The sequence below is a fragment of the Carica papaya genome, chromosome 3, assembly GCF_054855325.1.
Source record: "Carica papaya isolate Zhongbai chromosome 3, ASM5485532v1, whole genome shotgun sequence".
In the NCBI taxonomy this organism is placed as follows: Eukaryota; Viridiplantae; Streptophyta; class Magnoliopsida; order Brassicales; family Caricaceae; genus Carica; species Carica papaya.
The window spans coordinates 25198554-25222613 of record NC_142311.1 but is presented as its reverse complement, the minus strand read 5'-3'; the positions used below and the strand labels follow the sequence as shown (position 1 = coordinate 25222613).

The following is a 24060-nucleotide window of genomic DNA, read 5'->3' as shown; positions in this document are numbered from 1 at the left end:
CTTAATTAGAACATAATGAATAGTTTATGAGAATAAAATGATAATTAGTCTAAAATCTTATTGTAATCAGACGTATGTTAAAAAATAGAAAACATTAATTAGAAAATACTTTTACATAGGTAAAACCACAAGTATTTAAGAAAATAATTGATAAAAACAAGGCTTTAAGGTATTAAGAACTTATAGTACCTATTGCAGATAACACCCAATAAGCAAAACATTAATCATAGAAAAATACAATATGATCATTAACTTTTGAGCCAAAAGAAATAATAATTTACCTTCAAGAATTTCATCACTGTTAGATTAGCTAAACAGAGATCTCATCCCTTAAAAGTAACAATTTATGTTTCTCTTTAATCTTCACTATTTCACTAGGAGAGGCAAATTGACTTGAAGGCACCTTAGAGTTACATTGTTCAGCGGATAAGGCCACAGCTAAAGCATTCACTACGTCAGTACAAAACCACAAGTTTATAAATCAAGGAAATTTAATGAAGAAAAGTACATAGAAAATGGTGGACATTGCTCTTTATGGACCGAAGCAGAAATATTGGCAAACACATCAGGCTGACTGGAAGACTTGAATCTTCAATCGTGATATAACCAAGAGAAAATCACCAACAACGGAAGCATCATTGCCAAGCCATAATTCACCAAAGAATCAACATCTTCAATTTTTTCCAACTGGTTACCAAAAGTAACCCAGATATATCTAGAAGCAAATATTTGATCCTGCAAACATGTGTTCCTTTCCTTTTCAATGTACACTACACGAAAGAGGGTTCATGATATACCATAGAAGGGAATGCAGCAGTTTCACCTTGGTGTTCAAGTCACAGATCTCATCATTGGGATTGATCAACATTTGGGTCTCACCATTCTGGGAAGGCTGATCCTGAATTATGTCAACTCTAACTGTGACAGACTTTTTTCTTAGCAAGGCTCCATAAGCTGAATCAGTATGTATCGTTTCCATGAATGAGCCAAAGAAGTTTGTCACTGGAACCTAATGTGGAGCAGCAAGTTGGTTGAGACAGCTTACAGGGTATCTCAGTTGAGTTTCATTAACAAGGAGCCATTAAATTTCTTTCAACTACTCTTCCTAGAAATCATTCAATGAAGTTCAAAAATCAACTGAAATTCCTTAAAACACTATCTTAGTGACTTAGATAACACCAGTTACCTTTGGTGGTCAGACAATTACCCTAAAGAGGATTTTAGTGTAGACTGCTACAATGTGACATTTATGATGCAATATACTATTTTAAGTCCAGAACTTCCATACCTGCTCCAAAAGTCTCTGGTAAAGGTCTGTTCGGTAATATGCAGTTGACATCAGCTTATTCTTATCGTAAGAATTAAAAAGGCTGCACAATTTTAAAAATAAAAGTAGTTTAAAACTGCACATATCAGTTTTAAAAAAGATCTCCATGAACTAAAAAGTCTCCATAAATCTCCATAGAACCCCATATATCTCCATAATCATTCATACAACATAGTAAAAGAAGTAGTAAATTTGATTTTTATGAATATATAAAAAGCTGAAAAATCACACTACAAGTTTCAATAGTATTTCCCGTCAGTAAAGGTTTGTTCGGTAATATGCAGTTGACATCAGCTTATTCTTATCATAGGAACTAAAAAGACCGCACAATTTCAAAAAGAGAAGTAGTTTAACGCTGCACACCTCAGTTCGAAAAAAGATCTCCACGAACTAAAAAGACTCCATAAATCTCCATCTCTCTCCAATGAATACAGTAATGAAATATTTAATTTAATTTTTATGAATATATAAAAGGCTGACAAATCACACTACAAGTTTCAATAGTCCTTCTCTTGTTATGATAACAGTCTCATTTAACCCAGTTATTTTATCTCCAAATGTACAAAAGCCCGCAAAATGATAAGTAACTAAACTATAAAGTTAAGTTTTTGACCAAGGCTAGATGGTTTTGGGATTCTGCTAAGACTTGCTTAACCACAGCTGGATGAGTTGTGGGACAGTACCAGATTGGGAAAAGCCAGGAAAAATATTATCCCCCTTATGCCCTTACATTTTTAGTATAATTTGGAAAGAAGTAGCATGTTTGGTTAGATTTAATGTAATGAGATGTTATGTAATTGATTTCATAGTTTGGAGGCAGTACTCATGATTGCAATTACAAGGTTGATTACAAGGGTATATATCAGAAACAATTAAGGTAATCAATTTTGACTGCAAAATTTTTTCCAACATATAGGCTCAATATTAGGAAGCAAATATGCTCAAAAGAACTTCTGAAGGACTTTGCTCTCTTTTTGCTAATACTCGATATCAACAATAGCAGACTTTTGATATTTTGTTTAAAAGGTCATCCTCTCTTCAACTCGGACAACTTAGAAGACCTTATAGATGTTTTGTTTGGTTCTCGTTGGTAACTACTTTTGTACTTGAGTGGCACCAAGGTGCCTTGTGGATATCATTCTATTTTCCTTAATTGCTTGTCTCTGTTTAAAAGCCCTAGAGATGTGGTTGAGAGAACTGAGAAGGGGTTGAAGACTTTCCTCTGGTCGGGTTCAAGTCCATGAGAGATCACTTAGTTAGCAGGGAGTGATGTTGCTCGCTCCAAGCTGCTGGGAGATTGGGAACTCTATTGTAAGAATCTGTCTTTTAGTTAAATACTTATGAAAGTCTCTTTTAACACCTGGCTCTTTGTTGCTCAGGATTGTTAAGAGCAATTCTGGTCCATACCATATTGGATGGGTCTCCAAAGAGTCAAATAATCCCAGTACAGGCAAGAGCCCCTAGAATTTCCTCTATGCTTCTTTTTAACCTTGCTCAACTTGAAGGTAGGTTATGATTCTCATTTTCCTTTCTTGTAGACACATAGATTAACAATATCCTTTTAGCATCTCGATTCGCTCAACTTTACAGTTCCTTTGCATTCACCACACTCTTTATCCTTTTGAATCCTTCAAATGATTCCCGTTCCTTTTCCAGAAATCTTAATTATCAGGAAGTTGTTGACATGATTTCAATAAGTCAAGCCCTTCTGTCTGTTGGATTCTCCAACCACCTTAAACACGTATTCTGGCCTTGGGAATCATAAAATATCTACTCGTGCAAGTATACCTGCGATTTTGATCTGTAATCCTACATCTCGCAGTGATGTATCAATAGGTACTTCTGGAAGGATCTTGCTCCTAATGTAAGAGGTTGCTCGGACTGCAACTTTCAGTAAGCTCAATAAGAATGATTTGTTTCCAGCTTGGAGATTATATTTTGCTTTGTAACCAGTAGTTTGCGTGATGTGATGAGCCGCGGAGACTCATAAATCTTTTCAAAAATTGTGATACGGATTGGGGAAGTTCGCACCAAATTTACAATACTTTGGTGGCTCTTGGATTTCACATGACAGAATTCATGATTTTCTTTTTGCTGTTCTGCTGGGTATGTATATGAAGAAGTAGCAAAACTAAGTTCTCTAGCTGGTATGAGGATTTTTTTGCTGGACCATGGGCATTACGTTTGGAGAGAAATGCTAGAATTTTAAGGATCACATTTCAGCTTTTTCTATTATTTGGATATCTTTCTCGGCTTCCCTGGCACTTCAAAGGATTTATATTTCTAAGTTGTTTGTCAACTATAATGATTATCTAGCTATTCTTTAGCAAGATTAGTTGCTTTTCTCCTTTTTCTTCTATTTTTCTTTTTCTTTTGGGAGGATATTAAATCCTTCTTCTCTTATATTCTCTTATCTCTTTATAATACCACTTCTTTTCCAGTAAAAAAAGAAGACCTTCATTTTCCTTTCAAAAAAACTACAATGGTTGAGTATATTAAGCACCAGGCAACAACATTTTTTGAACTACTTAGAGCACTGGGAATACCATTTCCCTGCCAATAACAGCTAGCAGACTTCTTTGCAGATATACATCTACTATGGCAATCATGATCCAGCATATAATCAAGCATCTCTCCATTCCTTTCTTGCTAGGAAGGGGACAATAAAAGATCACCTTGTTCCCTTTAAAATCTGAGTTAGAAAAGGCAAAGCTATAACAAAAAGTGAAGTGCTGAAAGACAATATTACAGCAATAAAAGGAATATATAAAATGTTATATTCCTTCAATATATTCCTAGATGGAATGTAAAGACCATAAAGCAAAATAAAAGGAATATGTAATTTGAAAAAAAATTGAAGGCCACAAAAATAGTATCCAACTTATGCAAATCATGCTCTCACTAACAATTATGCAAGAAATAATTTCCTATTTAGCATACCTGCTCAATGAATCATTGTTATACATATTTAGCCTCTCAAAGAATGCCAGGGTGTAAAAAGTAAAACGATCTACGACAGAGACACCAACCTGAGTAAGTAAAGAATTTAAACAAGATAAGAATCAAGAAAGAATATCTATCTATTCTCACATTCTAAAGGCTTCTATTAGATACAAAGTGATTATTTTGCCTCCACATAACAGCCAAGTATGTGAAATATAAGATAATACCAAATACCCTCTTACATCAGAGTCCAAGTGATGTGAGTAAGAATTCTCTCCTTTGATACTACTTCCAATAGCCAAAACCCCAGAGGAATGAAGCTGAAAATTGTAAAAGCAAAAGAAATTTCTTCCCACTCAGTATCAAAATCAAAGCAAACCTGAACAAATAAATCAGAGAGATTTCTTCAATAATTCTCCCTGCTCGTGAAAAATAACAGTAAAATAATATAAAACATAGATATCAATGCCAAGATTTTTGGCAATACATGACCGGTTTATTATCATCGTTGGTACTTAGTGTGACAAAAGCCCTGATCATAGCATGCCCTTGTTAGAGATATGTATAAACCAAATAACATTTTTACTACACGTTAATTTTATTCATCAAGTGAAGACACATGTTCTATTTAAAACAAGAAGTTGCTCTCTCCCGCCACTTCCAACTGCTATGTTCCAGTCCCCTCGTATGTGGTACTCTTTCCCAGCTCGGACTCCGCCTCTGCTTCTGTTTTACCTGCAGCTGCAAACAAGATTTAACAAAACAAGGACTCTCGGCCTTCCCTCGCAGTTTGTCCAGTCACATTACAGTGTTTACTACCACAGAAACTCTGTTGTAATTTGAATTACATCAGCTACATTTGATTTGTACTAACAGTTTTTGCATGTATGTTTAATGATCACATTGTTATCATGCTAGCTCAAAATTAGATTCCAAAGCAAGTTGCCAGGAACTCTGACTTGTGAAGAAATTAAGGAGGAAGAAGAGTTACAGCAGAACTAGAAAAGATTTTAGGAGAAGATGAGAGAAATTTTGCGAGAAGAAAGGCTGAAAATGCAGAAAAAAAAGGAGAAATTGTTGTAGAGAAAAAAGCTGTAATCTTTAATTAACATTTTTTCTCTGCCTAACCACTTCCCACTCTGCCTATTTATTTCCTTCTGCTATAATGGTAGGAACAGAAGAGACAACTAATCCATCAATGACACCTCAGCCATACATGTCACCTAGTCCACCTCAGCTACACATTTCACCTGGTTCTGACAGTACTCCCTCCATGTAAATAATCCTTGCCCTCAAGGATTCATGTGACCTGAAGCTGATTCACCAACATTCTAATATGCCCATTTTCTTTAGACCTGGTTACCAAGTTAGAACAGTACTGATTTACAAATGTGATATTTGATATATACTCAAACATCCTTCAACCAACTTCTATTATTATTGAAGCTCACCCCTAACTGAATTTTAGAAGGACAGTCACCATATACAATTACAGTTTGGATTTTAATTGAAGCTTCGAACTCAATTTTTCTCATGAGGTCTTGTGGTGACACCCTGCTTTGGACTGTTTAATGCTGATAATTAATTTCATCGAATGTTCCATTCCTCGACAGTTCATGTGGTTGAGTATTTTAACAAGCACCTCATGCTCATCCATCAATCCACCTTTATTTCCAAAATTTTTAACATACTTTGGCTTCTCTACAAATTCGACCAGCTTCTCAACCATTATAGATTCTATATTCTTCACTATTATCTCATCATCAACAAAGAAGACAATTTCAGTGGGAAGTTCGGGTGGGAAAGTTAAAGATGATGGACAATTCTTCCACGTGGTAGGAGAAGAAGTGCTGCCGACAATATTGCTCGCACTTCATTCAGTTTTTGTCACACTGATAAGAACTCACGACCGGAGAAACTGATGCCAATGAAGGAAAACAATAAGAACTCGTTCTGCCTTCATCTTCATCTCCTCGATCTTGTGGGCCAGCATATGTTCACTCTTTTCTGGAGCCGCTTCCTGATCGAATTGAAGCTCTGACCAGCATCTAAAATTCACAAATAATGAAGCTGGTGTAGATGGAGGAAAAGAACTGCAGCTTAGTTGCAGCATCCTCTTCCTCGATTATGTGCTCCTGCTGGCATTCGCACTCTTCCCATTCTAATTGAAATTTTGTCTACCAATCATTTTGGAAGTTTATTCTTATGTTCATTTTTTCTTTTAATTTTTTATTGAAATATATTAAAACAGAAAAACAGGGAAGAGAAATTGGAGAGGAAAGAAGAGTAAAGAGAAGGAAGATGCAGAAGAAGGAATCATAATCATCGAGGTTCGAACGGCTCTGATACCATTTTGTCAGGAACCTGGTCTGATTTGTGAATAAATTAAGGAGAAGAAGAGTTACAGTAAAATTAAAAAGGATTTTAGGAGAAGATGAGAGCAGATTTAGGGAGAGGAAAGTTTGAAAATGTAGAAGAGAAAGGAGGAATTATTGTAGTGAGAAAAGCTGTAATTTTTAATTAAAATTTTTTCTCTGTGAAGTCATGTTATACTCTTTTTTGAAGAGGAAACATGCCACAAGCAACTTTTATTTTTTGAAATAGCGGCAAGCAATTTCCTTTAGATGTATATATGGAAATGCAAAGCTTCCCCCAATGCAGCTTATTTTGCCTGGGGAGCCTACTTGGCCATTGTCTCACAATGGACAATCTCGAAAATAGAGGTTGTATAATTTCTGATCAATGCCTGTTGTGCGTAAGAGACAATGAATCCCCTAACAATCTCCTTTTATGTGTCCTGACAGGACAAGGTCACGGAACTTGGCTATTAATTTTTTTGGTGTCATTTGGTGATGAGCAGGTCCATTAAAGATTGAGTTGTTTTCCTGGGATGGTATTTGCAGCCACCAGATTAAGAAACTTGTCGCACTTATTCTTCATGCCATTCTTTAGACTATTTGGTAAGAGAAGAATTGTGAGTCCTTAAAGGGCCTTCTTCCAATTTTTTTGGTCTTAGTGCTAAATGGTTCCAACATTAGGTTTAATGGTCATCCCCTTCTTTTGGAAAAGACCTTCATGATCTTATTAGTGCCTTCTACTAGTTTTCTGCAACTTTGCTTCCCGATGTCTTCTACGAGTCTTCCTTGCAATTTTGCTTTCCTTGGGCTTGGCTCTATCTTTATACATGGGTTGCACCCTTTTGTCCCCTTCAATACATTCTATTTATCTTTTCTCTCAAAAAAGAAACTACGAAAAGCTTCACCTGATTTTTACTATCCAAAAAAATTATGAGATTTTATTTTCGATTCAGTCACAGAGCTGTGACAATGGGATTTACAATTTATAGTGCCTCCAACAATCTGTTTGGATAACGTGGTATAAAAGGAATAAGAAAGCATTTGAAAGGCTTGGACTATTCTTTCCATATGGCTGATAGTGCGTAAAAATATCATCTTCATTTTTAGGTGCTTAATTGGAATAATTGCTATCTGATTTAAGTTATCCCATTCATTTTGATGCAACACAGAAGATGGGAGCAAAATAAGGGAAAGCAATATGAAGAGGGACAGAATTCATGGAGAAGCTGTCAGACCAAGAATAAGTCTTGCCCAAGACTTAGGACCAGCAAGAAGCAGCAGACTCGAGTTCCCACTACAACCTGTCTGGATTTGTATGTCTAGCATCATACGGTTCGTGTTTAAAAAATAAAATCAGAGAGAAAGAAAAGAGAGCACAAATAATCTACTTCTTTAGTCACCAGAATTTGTGACCGAGTAACTGAGTACATTTATCACAAATCTTTTCCATCATGTCAAAAGATTGGTGATAATTCAAACCGAATGCCACGAGTAACACTAGTAGCCATTTGAATCTATCACCAGCTGAGTAACCGGGTGAATTCATCACAAATTTTTGCCATCGTGTTAAAAGGTTGGTAATAATCTAAGCAAGCAAAGTGATCAAATTTAGACAAATAAATTTACTGTTTTTAGCATGAACCAATTGCATGAAATCCTTATTTCTCGATAGGTTTAGTGGCTGTTATATTGGGTATTGGCTGTTTTTCTCAATGAAAAACTTTAGTGCTAAAAATTTTGTAAAACTTTTATGTTGTGTTTGGATATTGGTTAAATGATTGTTCACTTGTATGGTTGTATGAAAATCTATTCTATGAATCCCTAGTTGATGGTTGTTCTTCCAATTTGAAAAGTCGAAATGGAACGGATCGAATTGTGATAGAATTGATGAGAATGGTTGGGTTAGAAGTGAAGGGTAGGAAATTCATGGTTTGCATTATGAAGTGCTTGTGGGCAAACACAAAATAAGTATGGAGGAGTTTGATAGTGCGTAAAAACATCATCTTCATTGTCCATTTTTAGGTGCTTAATTGGAATAATTGCTATTTGATTTAAGTTATTCTATTCATTTTGATGTAGGACAAAAGATGAGAGCAAAATCAAGGAAAGCAGTTTGAAGAGGGACTGAATTTATAGAGAAACTGTCAGACCAAGAATAAGCCTTGCCCAAGGCTTAGGACCATCAAGAAGCAGCAGACCCGAGTTCCCTTTCACTCGTGCCTCAGCCAAGAATAAGGCATCAGCGGAATTACAACTTGCAAACCCGCTCAAGTAAGCCTCGGCCAAGGTTTACGACTTAACAAAAGGAGGAAGCATAACCTACCCTTGGGCACAGCTAACACCAAAGCAGTAGGAGGCAGGCCCGATTCACACTCGACAAAGCCTCGGTCAAGGCTTAGAACATATTCAACTGCTAATTTGAAAAAGGTGTGCTCCTAAGATTCAAAAGAGAGAATCCCGCCGCAACTAGAATAGGCAACCAAAAATCAAGGGGAGAATTATTTTGGGAAGCAAGTTAAGTGTCGAAATCATTGGGAAGAATCCTAAAAGGAAACCCTAATTCTTTTAGCTATAAAAGAAAGCGGCCGGCAACAAACAGAGATCATCACGTTGCAACGTTTGCAACTTTTCTGCACTTTCCTTCTTCCTCATTCCACTTAATCAAAAAGAAATCTTGGGCTAGAGTTCATCATGAGTGGGTATGCACTTTTTTTTTTCCCAGTTAATTAATTTGGTAAAACTCCAAAGTGTATTGTAAGATCGAATTGAGTTAATTTTAATTGTGTTTGAATGCAAGTATTTGTTTATTTCTCTACGCATATACATATTTGTTGTTATTAACTGTTTAAATAGACCGGTTGAATGCATGACATAGCAGCATACAACCATCCAAGACAGCTCAAATCCATAATTGTTTGAGCTAAGGAGGTACCAATGGCAATTAGTCCTAACCTAAGGGAACAAACAATCCGGTTGACTGGTTCATGCAGATGAATCTGGCAACCTAAATCAAGTATTTCTAGTTTCTAAAGCCATTGACAAATTAAATTCCAAAGACGTTCCCCATGGTTGTTTGATCGATGAGAATCAGTTAGTAAATGTTTTTTGACTGCTTTAAGGAAGGATTGGTTGTCGGAATGTTTCTGACAATTAGAACTGATTTGTTGCATTTTGATAATATTGATTTTTGCATCAGTAATCAATTAGATGATTTGGAGTGTAGCTAATTCATTAACTGGGAATGCTTACATAATTGATTAATCTACAGTTTCTTCAAATAGTTTTTTTTTCCTTTAAATACAAACTCATTTATCTTAAATATTTTTACCATATTTTCCATTCAAAAGAGAAAAATCCCTCATTTAATTTTGTTTAAACTGGTCATAAACAGGGAAGACAACCCTCGGTCCTCTGTGGAATCGACCTTATTTGCCACTGCTACAATTTAATGTTATTGAAAAATAGGATTTTTATCTTGAGTGGATTCGGCACCCATCAAAGTTTAGCACCGTTATTGGGGAACTAAGTAACTAATTGTTTTTCTTTTTTTTTTATGACCATATCTGATTGTGAGAAACATCTCCTCTATGATCTAGAGATAGAAAAGACAGGCAAGAGCCCGAGAAACTAGATTAATCAGAGAAAACAGTCGCAACCATAGGATTGAAGAGCTGAAGAAGACAGTGAGACTGCAAAAACTGAAAAAAATCAGACTCGATGGCGCAGGAATGCACTCTGAGGGAGTTGGCTACTTCGCCTATGAACCAACAGCCCCTCTGTATTACATGTCCTGAATTAGATGTACCCTTCGAGTTGAAGTCGAGTCTGATCCATTTATTGCCTAAATTCAGGGAACTGGAGAATGAGAATCCACACAAATACCTTAAGGAATTCCACGTGGTGTGCTCCAGTATTAAACCATAGGGAGTTTTTGAAGAGCAAATCAAGCTAAGGGGCATTCCCATTCTAGTTGGACTACGCGACCAAAGATTAGCTGTTTTACCTAACTCCCGATTCCATTACAAGTTGGTGAGAGATGGTCATGTTGTTCCTAAACAGATTCTTTCTTACTTCCCAAGCAGCCGAGATAAGAAGAGAAATCTGTAGCATCAAATAGAAGGACACCGAGAGCCTCCACGACTAGTGAAAAAGGTTCACCCGTAGAATAACATATTCGAACAATCACTGATCCATTATTTCTATGAGGAACTGATCCTTACAGAAAGAAGGCTACTTGATGGTGCTAATGAAGGCACGATAGTGAACAAGACTCTCTAATAAGCGAGAGAATTAATATCAATCATGAGGTAAATATTTCTTCCCTTGAATCTCAAATTTATGAGCTAACGCATCTAATACAGAACATGGTTGTAGAAAACGAATAACTTGCGAGAATATGTGGGATATACGCACATACAGAACATCCAATGAATATATGTCCCACACTTCAAGGGAATGATACATAGTATGTCAATGCCGTGAGAAGATTCCAGAATCAGCAATAAAGGAGATACGACCCTTACTCAAATACATACAACCTTGGATGGAGAGACCATCCGAATTTCAGCTATAGGGGGAGGCAGCTGCCCCTAAGCAAGGTATGTCTCTCGAAGAAATAGTGAAATCACTTGAAACTAACACGCAATAATTCCAATAGGAAACGAGGGCCAATATCGGAAACTTGGAGACCCAGATGAGTCAACTCGCAACATCTATTAGCAGACTGGAGTCTCAAGGGAAATTGCCTTCCCAGACTGAGGTATATCTGAGGCCTAACGTGAGCGCAATCATGTTGAGGAGTGGCAAGGAGCTATAGAGTATCCCTCATCGGCCAACCCTTGGGCAAGGCTCATGAAGGGACGCTGAAACAGAAGATTTGGCCAAGGGTTCCAGCTCAACTTGTAAAGAAGATAGCCACGAAGCAGTGCAAGATTCTAGGCAACCTGAGACATTCGCAGTGAAACCACATTCCCAGAGAGGTTTGCCAAGACAAAGAAGAAAAAATAAGATCGAGAAATTCTAGAAATTTTTTGCAAAGTAGAAGTAAATCTCCCCCTTCTTGATGCAATCAAACAAATATCTTGTTATGCTAAATTCTTGAAGGAATTGTCCACACACAAGAAGTTGAGCTGTAGTGAGAGAGTCAGTATGAGAGAGAATGTGTCGGCTATCATACAAAGGAAATTGCCTCCAAATGTAAGAACTAGAACATATTTTCTATTTCGTGTAAAATTGGTTCTTTAGACATAAAGAAGACCATGTGCGATCTTAGAGCTTCAATCAACATGATGTCATTGTCCATTATTCCCAACTGAAGACTGGACAATTGAAAGAAATAGGAGTTATTATCCAATTAGCTAACAAATCCATTGTTTACCCTGAGAGAGTGTTGAAAGATGTACTGGTGCAAGTAGACAATCTAATATTTCCAACCGATTTCTATGTGTCAAACATGGAGGATGACAAGTCACCAAACTCATTTGACCTTTTTGCTGGGAAGATTGTTTCACAACATTAACAAGACAAAAATTGATGTGCAGGACAGTACTCTCACCATGGAGTTCGACAGAGACTTAGTCAAGTTCAACATCTATGATACCATGAAGTATCCCACCGACCTGCCATGTGTATACAGTGTGCCATCCTGGATTCTTTGCAGCAGAGGTATTTCGACTTACGTTTTAGAGATGAGATACATACAGTGCTCAGTAAAGCATTACACTCTAACGATTTGGAGGATTTGGAAGAAGACTACATGGCTGATGGAAAGTTGCAAGAAACTGTGTTTGAACTGGATTCATCAAAATGACTTAAAGGTAACACTCCACAATTTGATTTTCCTATTTTTCACACCAAGATTTTGCCTTCTATTTTGCAGTCTCCTAAGTTAGAATTGAAGCCACTGCTAGGGTACTTAAAGTATGTTTTCTTAAGAAAGGAGGAAACACTTCCCATCATAACTTCCAACAAGCTGAGTAAGATAGAAGAAGAGAAACTAATTAGAGTACTTTGCGAGTATAAAGAAGCAGTAGAATAGACCATTGCTGACATAAAAGGGATATTGTCCTCAACGTGTGTGCACAGGATACTGTTGGAGGAAGCCAGCAAACCCAGCAAAGAAGCACAGAGGCACCTGAACCCGCCTATAATGGATGTGGTGAAGAAGGAAACCCTAAAGTTGCTAGATGCTAGAGGGTAATTTACCTGATCTCAGATAGCAAATAGGTGAGCACAGTACTAGTACTATAGAAGATTGGAATAACGGTAATCGAAAACTAGGATGATAAGAAAGTGTCAACCAGGGTACAAAACGGATGGAGAGTCTATATTGACTACTGTAAGCTGAATGTTTTCACCAAAAAAGACCACTTCCCCCTTCTGTTCATCGATGAGATGCTAGAGACTTGCTAGGAGAACACATTATTGCTGCCTAGATGGGTATTCAGGGTCTATCAGATTTCGGTTGCTCCAAATGATCAAGAAAAGACCACCTTCACCTGCTTCTTCGGCACCTTTGCTTATAGAAGGATGCCTTTTGGACTCTACAACGCCTCAGCCACTTTCCAGAGGTGCATGATAAATATTTTTTCTAATTTTGTGAAGCAGATTATCAAGATCTTCATGAACAATTTTACAGTATACAAAGATTCATTCAATGTATGCCTGAACAACCTCACTAAATTGCTAAAATGGTGCCTTGAAACCAATCTTGTCCTGAATTATGAGAAATGCCATTTCATGGTTGATCAAGAACTGATCTTGGGTCACATAGTGTCTTTGAAGGGTATAGAGATGGATAAAGTGAAGGTCAATGTGATTAAGTCCCTACCCTATCCTAAGAGAGTGCAAGAAATTTGTTCCTTCCTCGGGCATGTTGGTTTCTATAGGAGATTCATCAAGGACTTCTCAATAATCACCCAATCTCTATGTAAATTGCTGCAGAAGGAAGCCAATTTTGAGTTTGATGATTGCTGCAGAAGGAAGCCAATTTTGAGTTTGATGAATCCTGCAGAAACGCATTTGACACATTGAAGGAAAAGTTGATCACAGCACCTATCATGCAACCACTGGATTGGAACCTAATATTTGAAAATCATGTGTGACGCTAGTAACAAGGTTGTAGGTGCAGTTCTTGTTCAGCGGCTGGGAAAAGATCCACATGTCATCTATTATGCTTGCAGGACTTTTGATAGTACTTAGGTAAATTATTCTGTTACTAAAAAAGAGCTACTACCCTTTGCGTTTGAATTGGAAATTTTTCGTTTCTATTTATTACGAACAAAAATTATTGTATTTTTTGATCACGCGACATTAGAATACCTACTGAAAAAGAAAGATGCCAAGCCAAGATTGATCCGGCGGATTCTGTTGCTGCAAGAGTTTGACTTGGAAATAAGGGACAAAAAAGGCACGAAAAACTTGGTCGATGATCATCTCAACCGTGTACCTCTGGATGAAGAACCTCTGCCATTGAAAAACGAATTCCTAGATGAACATCTCTTCTCAGCACAACAAATCACACCGTGGTATGCTGACATTGCCACTTTTTTGGTCCAGGTACACTTCCAGACGAATTGTCCAAGTCGCAGAAAGACAAAATCAGAAGAGAAATCAGGCAACATGTGTGGGATGATCTGTATTTGTGGAAGCACTGTGTGAACCAGATAATCCGCCGATGTGTCCTGGAAGTAGAAGTCTCTTCTGTCTTGAGTTTTTGTTAGTGGAGGACACTTTGGCCCCAGGTGCATAGCCCAAAAGGTGTTAGAATGCGGTTTATTTTGGTCTTCTTTATTTCGGAATGCATACTTTTACTATAAACCTTGTGAAAATTGCCAGAAGACAGGGACTATAAACAACAAGGACCAAATGCCTTTGAGACCCATTCTTGTTTGTGAAATTTTTGATGCATGGAAGATCAACTTCATGGGGCCGGCCCTTTTCCTCTTCTTTTGGGAACTCATAAATCTCATTGGCTGTAGACTACGTCTCGATGTGGGTGGAAGCTAAGACAACCTAAATAGATGATGCAAAAACTGTTGTCAAATTCATCAAATCTCATATTTTTGTACAATTTGGGGTACCTCGTGCAATGATCAGTGATAGAGGCACGTATTGTTGTAACAGAGTTATTACGACACTTCTCAAAAGATATCACGTCACTCGTCGTACTTCCACTGCTTATCATCCGCGAACTAGTGGACAAGCAGAAATTTCTAACAGAGAGGTGAAATCTATATTGGAGAAGACAGTCAATCCAAACCGAAAGGACTGGAGCTTACAGCTAAAGGACGCTCTATGGGTTTACAGAACAGCATACAAGACTCCCATTGGAATGTCTCCATATCAACTGACCTTCAGCAAGACTTGCCACCTTCCTGTAGAACTAGAACACAAAGCATATTGAGCAACCAAGAGCTGTAATATGAAGATGGAAGAAGCCGGAGAATATAGAGAAAGCTACAACTACAAAAACTAGAAGAGATAAGAAGTGAAGCCTATGGGAATGCACGCATCTACAAAGAGAAGGCATTTACCTTTCATGATCAGATGATTTCGATGAAGTAATTCTCTGTAGGTCAGAAGGTTCTGTTTTATGAATCTTGTCTGAAACTATTTCCAGGCAAACTGTGTTCCAAGTGGTTAGAACCTTTTATTGTCACTACTGTCTACCCCCACGGAGCTGTTGAAATCAAGAGTCTAGACACACATAAGATATTCAAGGTAAACGGACACCAACTCAAACCCTTTTATGAGGGATTTCCTGAATAATCAGTTGAAGAAATAATCCTAGAGAATCCTAGAGATAATGATTGACCACTCGCAGACTATGTCCGACCTAGGACGATAAACAAGAGCATTTAATAGGAAGCAACCCATTTGGTTTCTTCGCTCCTTCTATCTCCTTTCTTCTTACTTTTTTTTTTGTTCATTTTTCGTTACTGTCAATGCCACTTTACCTTATATTTTTCTCCCTTGTTGCAGGATATTCAAGGATATACCCGAGGCTGCTAAACTCTTGAACACGAATCTTGTGAACCCCAACTGATATTGAGAGGAAGAGAATTACCCTTGTCCAAAGCTAATGCGAATACATTAACCCTTGCCCAAGGGTTAATCAACACTGTGATACTTGAGCAGCAATTTAGCGGTCACCAACTAAGCTTTGCCCAAGGGTTGCATTCCGGTCACTCAGACAGTTTGACCTAAGCGGACCATGTTAACCTTGCCCTAGTGTAATGAACATTCACACCTTCAGTCAAAACCCTGCACAAGCCTTGCCCAAAACTTACGTTTTGAGCTAGTGGGGAGGGGATAAAAGCTAGTCAACTTGCATTAATCTTGTCCAAGGCTTATTCTCCATAAGAGGGTCTTATCCAAGCCTTACCCTAGGGTAAGTCACTCCTATCACATGTTCTCAATCGCTTAAGCCTTGCCCAAGCCACCACCAACCCTTCCGTTTACACTTGGCCTATGCACTCGACCCCTAGTGCCCCTTTCAAATTTCAAAAACCCCTAAATCTTGCCCTAGCCTCTCAGCATCTTCCCCGACCTCAACTCCAACTCCTTATTCTAGACCACCAACAAACGCAGTCACCTGAACCATGAGGCAAAAGAGACTCGCTCGCAAAACTTGTGACCCCCGACCCTACTTCACCGCTCAGCAAGCCGAGAAGGATCCCGAATGAGTCGCACGAATAGATGCACAGAGTGCACCGAATTTTCCAAGTCAGCTTGTACAACCAAAACCACTCCACGCTACAAGAAGCTCTACAGCGTGCGACCACCAACAAAGTAGTCCTGTCATCAACATCCTTGATTCCACACCATGAGAGCCCGATGCCCATCAAACCAAACAGCCTGAATCGCAACAATCCCTTTCGCAGGAACCCACCGCCGAAGATGTCAAGACTGCCAAAGAATAGAAAAGGGCAAGCACGTGCTTTTGCCCAACAAGTCCGAACTAAGCAGTTACCTCGCCTTCTTAGAAGAATTGAAGAAAAAGAGGTATGGGGAAGTCTCTAAACTTCCCATTGTGCCGAGCAAATGCTATCACACCCCTACCTTGGAAACTCTCAACATTAAAAGAGGAGGTCTTGCAACTTATTAGCAATATCGGCTAGCCTCCTTATTTTGAGAACACCCTATCGGCATATGTGGAATTGGTATGAGAATCTTACTTCACTTTCGAATTTTAGAAAAGGACCAATTTCACTCCTAAGAAACCCAATGTGGTCTCCCTCTGGTTAATGAGCCAGCGCTTCAACTTTTGCTTACTCAATTCCAAAACACCTTAAGATTCTCCGACCCTTTCCTCGAGCAACAATTTCGGTGAGGATTTCAACCCAACCTCTGTCTATGAGGAGCTTTGTGATAACACTCAACACCTACGACCCCAGCAAATCCAAAGACCTCTACCAAGCATTAAGTACATCGACCGCTTTCTGACCTATCCAAAACGGAGTTCTATTTCTTATGGTGCACCAGATACGAGTGAACTTAGCCTTCTGGATAGCCACACAGTTCTCAAATGTCATTACCTTCCAACGACCACTAATCCTAGGATCTGTCATCACCAAGCTTGCTATTAGCCTCACTGGCTTTGACACCACTGATAATGACCTGCATATTGCCTGCCCACAAGCATTCCTGGACTTAGGTTCTCTCGATGCGATGGCCTTGCTGTTGCTTAAAGATGACATCCCTTGCTTTACACCTCCAGGCCCATCTGCCCAAGGGACCAGCGCATATCCAGCAAAAACGAGCAATGAGATCGTCGAGTCAACCCCCCTCCACAACCCGAAGTGCAAGAATTTATGGACTTCGCCCTCCTGCAATTCTGTCAGTTGGGTGACTGTATGACCCTTCTCTAGCAATTGACCCGAGAACTGACTGCAAAAGTTGATGCATTGACTGAGCTACTCACCCAAATAAGGCAACCAACCAAGCAGACCACCCTGCACCAAATGAACCTCCAAGGGAGTATTCTGTCCTAGTTTTTTTTTTCTTTTTCTCTTATTTTATACTAGATTTTCTCATTTATTTACCGCATGTGAAGAAAATTGAGAGGAAAATATTCTGCTTCTCATTTTCTTGATGAATGATTCACACATATATATACAAATCTACTGCTTCTAACAATATAACAAATTCTAGAGATATCTTAACAAAATTCTGGTTGAGGAGGAAATTTGTTGGTGACATCCTCCATTTACACAGAATGTACAGCTAATAAACAAAAATAATAACTGTAAATAAATGTATTTAATCCTAATTTATTCTTCTAATTATTTATTTTCTATACTCCCCATCAATCTAGTTTACGTATATGTTGAGTAAACCTAAATTGGATATTATGTCATCAAAGATTCTCTTGGGAAGAGCTTTCGTTAAAATATTTACAATCTGTTGATTCATTGGAATGTGTATCAGAATTATAGTCTCATCTTCCAATTTCTCTATAATGAAATGACGATCGATCTCCACATATTTGGTTCTATCATGATGCACTGGATTTTTGGCCATACTGATTGCTGATTTGTTGTCGCACCATACTTTCATAGACATATTGTTGAGAATCTTTAATTCTTCAAGTATTCTTTTTAACCATACACCTTCACAAATACCATGAGCAAGCACTCTAAATTCATATTCTGCACTGCTACGAGACACAACTGACTATTTCTTATTTCTCCAGGTAACCAGGTTACCCCAAACATAGGTACAATAACCTGATGTAAATCTCCTGTCATCTGCAGAGCCTGCCCAATCCGCATCCGTGTAGATTTCAACATCTCTTCTGTCTGTCTTCTGAAAGAATAAACCTTATTCTAGAGTCTTCTTGACATACCTCATAATCCAATACACAGCTCTCATGTGATCTTCAGTTGGCTGATGCATGAACTGACTTATTGTACTTACTGTACTTACTGCAAAACTGATGTCTGGTTTTGTATGAGTTAAGTAAATAAGTTTCCCAACAAGTCTTTGGTATTTCCCTTTGTCAACTATTTTATCACTGATTCTGGATCCAAGTTTGATGACTGAATCTATCGGGGTGTCAACGGGCTTGTTTTCTAGCATCCCAGTCTCTTTTAGGAGATCCAGAATGTACTTTCGTTGAGAAACTGAAATTTTCTTTTTTGATCTAGCCATTTCCATACCGAGGAAGTACTTCAGTACTCCAAAATCTTTTATTTCAAATTCTTTGGCCAGGAATTCTTTAAGTTTCTAAATCTCCTCAAGGTGATCTCCTGTAAGAATTATATCATCAACATATACAATCAAAATAGCTTTCTTATCTGAGATGCAATGTTTGACAAACAATGTATGATCGGATTGACATTATTCATATCCTTTATGTTTTACGGCTCTTGTGAATCTGTCAAACCATACCCTTGGAGATTGTTTTAAACCATAAAGTGATTTCTTCAATTTATACACTTTGTGAGGATTGTCAGTTAATTTGAATCTTGATGGTATATTCATATACACTTCTCTTCCAAATCACTATTAAGGAATCCATTCTTTACATCTAATTGACACAGTGACCAGTCAAAATTAGATACAAGTGAGAGGAATACCCGAATAGTATTGTGTTTGGCAATTGGTGCAAACGTCTCCTAATAGTCTATACCATATGATTGTGTAAGCCTTTGGCTACCAGGCGAATCTTAAGCCGATTCACACTCCCATCTGGATTATATTTGGTTGTAAAGATCCATTTGCATCCCACTTGACATTTTCCTAGAGGAAGATCAGTTAGTTCGCATGTCTCATTCTTTTCAAATGCCTTGATCTTATCTAGGACAGCTAACTTCTATTCTGAAATTTTCAAAGCCTCATGTATTGTTCTGGGTTCAGGTGAGCTGCTGTTTATTTTGCACATTTCAAATATTCACATAGCTTACTGACAGACAACAAGTTACAATCCAAATTTGAAACATGAAGAACTGAACAAAGAGTCAAATTTGGAGACAAATTTACAAGACCTATTCCTGCCACTTTTGAGAGAGAACCATCTACAATAATGATTGAAAAATTTTCTTCACATCTTCTGTAATTTTGGAATATTGAAAAATCTTCACTCATATGATCAGATGCTCCAGTGTCTACCACCCACACCTGTCCTTTTTCTGAAAAAGCAAATAAGCCAAGAATTAATCCTTTGTGTGCCACAGAGGCACTGACTGGGTGAGATTTCTTGGACAAAATACGTTGGAGGGCTTCCAACTGCTCAGGGATAAATGAGTCTTTTCCCATCTCATCAGAAATTACTTCCTCAGCCATCACGTGATTTCCTTGATGCTTGCTAGAGGTCTCTGCTTTCGACGTTTTCTACTCACCCCGAGGTGGTTTCCAGTCACTTGGCTTGCCGTGAAGCTTCCAACAACGATCCCGAGTGTGCCCTAGCTTCCAACAGTGATCGCACCAGAGCCTTGTCTTCTTCGTTCGACTGTCAATCGCTCGAGTTGTGAGAGCTGAAGAATTTTCAGTCGGGTGAGGTTGGTCAATCTCTCCCATCATGATCTTCCGACGACTCTCCTCGCGTCGAACCTTAGAAAATGCTTCCCTAAGACTCAGCAAAGGCTTGATGCTCAGAACATATCCCCGAATTGCGTCGAGATTTTTATTCAGCCGTAACAGGAATTTGAAAACCCGCTTTTCTTCCACAAAGACTCAAGTTTTTCGCGTCCTCGGGACAGTTCCAACGACGCTCCTTAAAAGCGTCCATCTGCTGCCAATTTCAACTAAGGATAATGTAATATTGGGTGACACTGAGTTCTTCTTGCCGAATGTCATGGAGAGTTGACTCGATTTCAAATATTGCAGAAATATTTTGCTTGCTACAGTAGAGCTCCTATGCTGCCTTCCAGATTTCGTGAGCAGTTTCGTAAAGAAGGAGATTCTCTCCAATTTCAGGGGTCATTGAGGTGATAAGGCAGGACATTACCATGCTATCTTCAATCTCCCAGGTTTGTGCATTTGCATCGGACGCTGGAGGAGGCACGAGCTCACCAGTGAGGTGCCCATAACGCCCTCTTCCGCGGATGAAGAGACGGACAGACGAAGACCATTGAAGGAAGTTGCTGTCGTCGAGTTTGTGTCCTGTGATACAGGATGATGGTAGCTCACTCACAGCTCTGGTTGTTGCTGTGTGGTGATAAGAACCAGAGGAAACTTCTGGTGGAGAGGGTGGAAGCTCACCTGAGGCCATTTCTGATTACGGCTCAACAAGCTTTGATCTCTTCTTGGATCAGGTATGCTCTGATACCATGAAGAAAATTGATAGGAAAATATTATGCTTCTCATTTTCTTGATGAATGATTCACACATATATATACAAATCTGCTGCTTCTAACAACCTAACAAATTCTGGATAAATCCTAACAAAATTCTGGTTGAGGAGGAAATTTGTTAGTGACACCCTCCATTCACACAGAATGTACAGCTAATAAACAAAAATAACAGCTGTAAATAAGTGTATTTAATGCTAATTTATTCTGCTAATTATTTATTTTTTACAGCATGCATTGCATCATACTAGGGACAATGTATCATTTAAGTGTGGGAAAGCTTAGGTATGAGTTTAGGTACATGCTGCACCTTCAGATTTTATGATAGCCATATTTTGAGTACTTCCATTAATTCTTACCCCAACCTTCTTCACAACTGTTTCCGTTATTTTGAAAACAACTCAGAAATGATATTTCGAAAATCGAATTACAATTTATAACCATCTACATAGAATTATAGCCAGTTTTTAATCATTTCACACAAAGAACAACCATTTTTAATCATATATCCTAAACAAGACTTGTCATCAACAAAAATCTGATCTTCTCTTACTTCTGAGTGAATGTCAGTGCCTAGAAAGAACCCCATTACAAACTGTTTGGATCTGTATGCCTAAAATCATACGGTTCATGTTTAAAAAAAAATCAGAGAGAGAAAAGAAAGCATAAATAATCTACTCCTCTACTCACTTGAATCTATGAACAACTAAGTAACCAGGTGCATTCATCACAAATGTTTGCCCTCACATCGAAAGGTTAGTAACAATTCAACTCGAATGATCATGAGTAGCGCTAATAGCCATTTGAATCTGTGACAAGCTGAGTAACCAAGTGAATTCATCATAAATATTTGTCCTCATGTCAAAAGATTAGTGACAATTCAAGCAAGTAAAGTGCTCAAAGTTAGACAAACAAATTTACTGTTTTTAGCATGAACCAATTGCATGAAGTCCTTATTTCTGGATAAGTTTGGTAGTTGTTCTGCTGGGTATTATCTGTTTCTCTCAATGAAAAACTTTAGTATTGAAAATTTTGTAAAACTTTGATGTTATGTTTGGATATTGGTTAAATGGTTGTTCACTTGTATGGTTGTATGAAAATCTATTCTACGAATCCCTAGTTGATGGTTATTCTTCCAATTTGAAAAGTTAAAATGGAATGGATTGAATTGTGATAGAATTGATGGGAATGGTAGGGTTAGAAATGAAAGGTAGGAAATTCATGGTTTGCATTATGAAGTGCTTTAGGACAAATACAAGATAAATGTAGTGGAGTTTGATAGTGCGTAAAAACATTATCTTCATTATCCATTTTTAGGTGCTTAATTGAAATAATTGCTATCTTATTTAAGTTATTCCATTCATTTTGATGCAAGACAGAAAATGGGAGCAAAATCAAGGAAAGCATTATGAAGAGGAACATAATTTGTGGAGCAGTTGTCAGATCAAGAATAAGCCTTCCCCAAGGCTTACGACCAGCAAGAAGCAGCAGACCCAAGTTCCTTTTTGCTCGTGCCTAGGGCAAGACTAAAGCATCAACAGAATTACAACTTGTAGACCCGCTCAAGTAAGCCACGACCAAAGCTTACGACTAAACAAAAGGAAGAAGCATAACTTACCCTTGGGCACAGCTAACACCAAAGCAGTAGGTGGCAGGCCTGATTCACACTAGACTAAGCCTTGGCCAAGTCTTAGAATACAACTGCTGATTTGAAAAAGGCGCGCTCCTGAGACTCAAAAGAGAGAATCCCCTCGCAACCGGGATTGGCAACCAAAAATCAAGGGGACGATGATTTTGGAAAGCAGACTAAGTGCTAAAATCATTAGGAAGAATCTCAAAAGGAAACACTAATCCTTTTGGCTATAAAAGAAAGAGACCGGTATCAAACAAAGATCATCTTCTCCTTCGTGCTGCACACTGCAACATCTACAACTTTTTTGCATTTTCCTTCTTCCTCATTCCACTTAATCAAAAGAAACCTTGAGCTGTAATTCATCAGGAGTGGTTAGACATTTTTTCTTTCCCCTGTTAATCGATTTAGTAAAACTCCAAATGTTATTATGAGATCAAATTGAATTAATTTTAATTTTGTTTGAATACAAGTATTTGTTTATTTCTCTGCGCATATACATATTTGTTGTTACTAATCATTAAAACAGGGCCAGTTGAACGCGTGACATATCAATATACAGCCATCCAAGGCAGCTCAAATCCTTAATTGTTTGAGCTAAGGAGGTATCAATAGCGATTAATCCAGGACTAAAGGAATAAACAATCTGGTTGACCAGTTCACACAGATGAATCTGACAATTTGAATCAAGTCCTTCTAGTTTCTAAAGTGATTGATAAACTAAAAACCAAGAACATTCCTTGGAGTTGTTTGATCGATAAGAATCAATTAGTGAATGTTTCTTGACTGGTTTAAAGAATATTTCCAATAATTAGAACTGATTTGCTGCGTTTTGATAACATTGATTTTTGCATTAGTGATCAATTACACGATTGGAGTGTAACTAATTCATTAACTAGGAATGCTTACATAATTGAGTAATTTACAATTTCTTCCAAAGGTTTTATTTCTTTAAATACAAACTTATTTAACTTAGATATCTTTACCATCTTTTCCATTCAAAAGAGAAATCTCCCGTTTAGTTTTGTTCAAACTGGTCACAAAGGGAGAAGACAATCCTAAATTCTCTGTGGAATTGACCCTATTTACCACTGCTACAATCTAGTGTTATTGGGAAATAAGATTTTTATCTTTGGTGGATTCCGCACTTATCAATGGGACCTTTGAGTTGACACTTTCCTCCATTTTGGGCTAACAAATCATAGTGATATAGAAGAAGACAAACTAATAGATCTTATACAATTTCTATCTCGTATAGCTTTTCTATATCAGAGGTATCCCTCTGTACTTTCATGAGTAAATTCTTTTTAGTCATGAAAATGAGCAAGAAAATTAAAAGGCTCTTTGTGAATAACACTGACAATATGAAACCTGGACCAGTCAAATACTAATTATGTTAAAAATGCCACCATATCTTCATCAAGTATGAAAAAGTTTCACGTATAGGTTATGAACAATAATTAATACAAAATTTAATGTAATAGTTGCCATATTTCAAACAGAAGGCAA

The 24060-nt window shown here is 37.8% G+C and overlaps 2 protein-coding genes across 9 annotated transcripts in view; both read right to left on the bottom strand.

Annotated features, from left to right (window-relative positions):
* Positions 1-227: 227 nt before the first annotated feature.
* LOC110807703 (Peptidase C13 family) overlaps positions 228-24060 on the bottom strand; it is a 60021-nt gene continuing 36188 nt past the window's right edge. For 7 of the 8 annotated variants that reach the window (XM_088216323.1, XM_088216319.1, XM_088216317.1 and 4 more), the window contains 5 exons: positions 4513-4590; positions 4268-4356; positions 1289-1370; positions 824-1009; positions 228-735 (listed from right to left, as the gene is read on the bottom strand). In XM_088216323.1, coding sequence (XP_088072449.1) covers positions 592-735; positions 824-1009; positions 1289-1370; positions 4268-4356; positions 4513-4590 — 579 coding nt within the window. In that variant the 3' untranslated portion in view covers positions 228-591. Of the gene's footprint in view, positions 736-823; positions 1106-1288; positions 1371-4267; positions 4357-4512; positions 4591-24060 lie in introns of those variants that run through there. The other variant, XM_088216325.1, reaches the window with a different exon arrangement.
* On the bottom strand, positions 4597-24056 carry LOC148267368 (uncharacterized). Its single transcript, XM_088214669.1, has 2 exons — positions 20488-24056; positions 4597-20303 (listed from the first exon to the last, which is right to left on the bottom strand). The coding sequence occupies exons 1-2, from the start codon at positions 20840-20842 to the stop codon at positions 19963-19965; spliced, it is 696 nt and encodes a 231-aa protein (XP_088070795.1). The 5' UTR covers positions 20843-24056; the 3' UTR covers positions 4597-19962.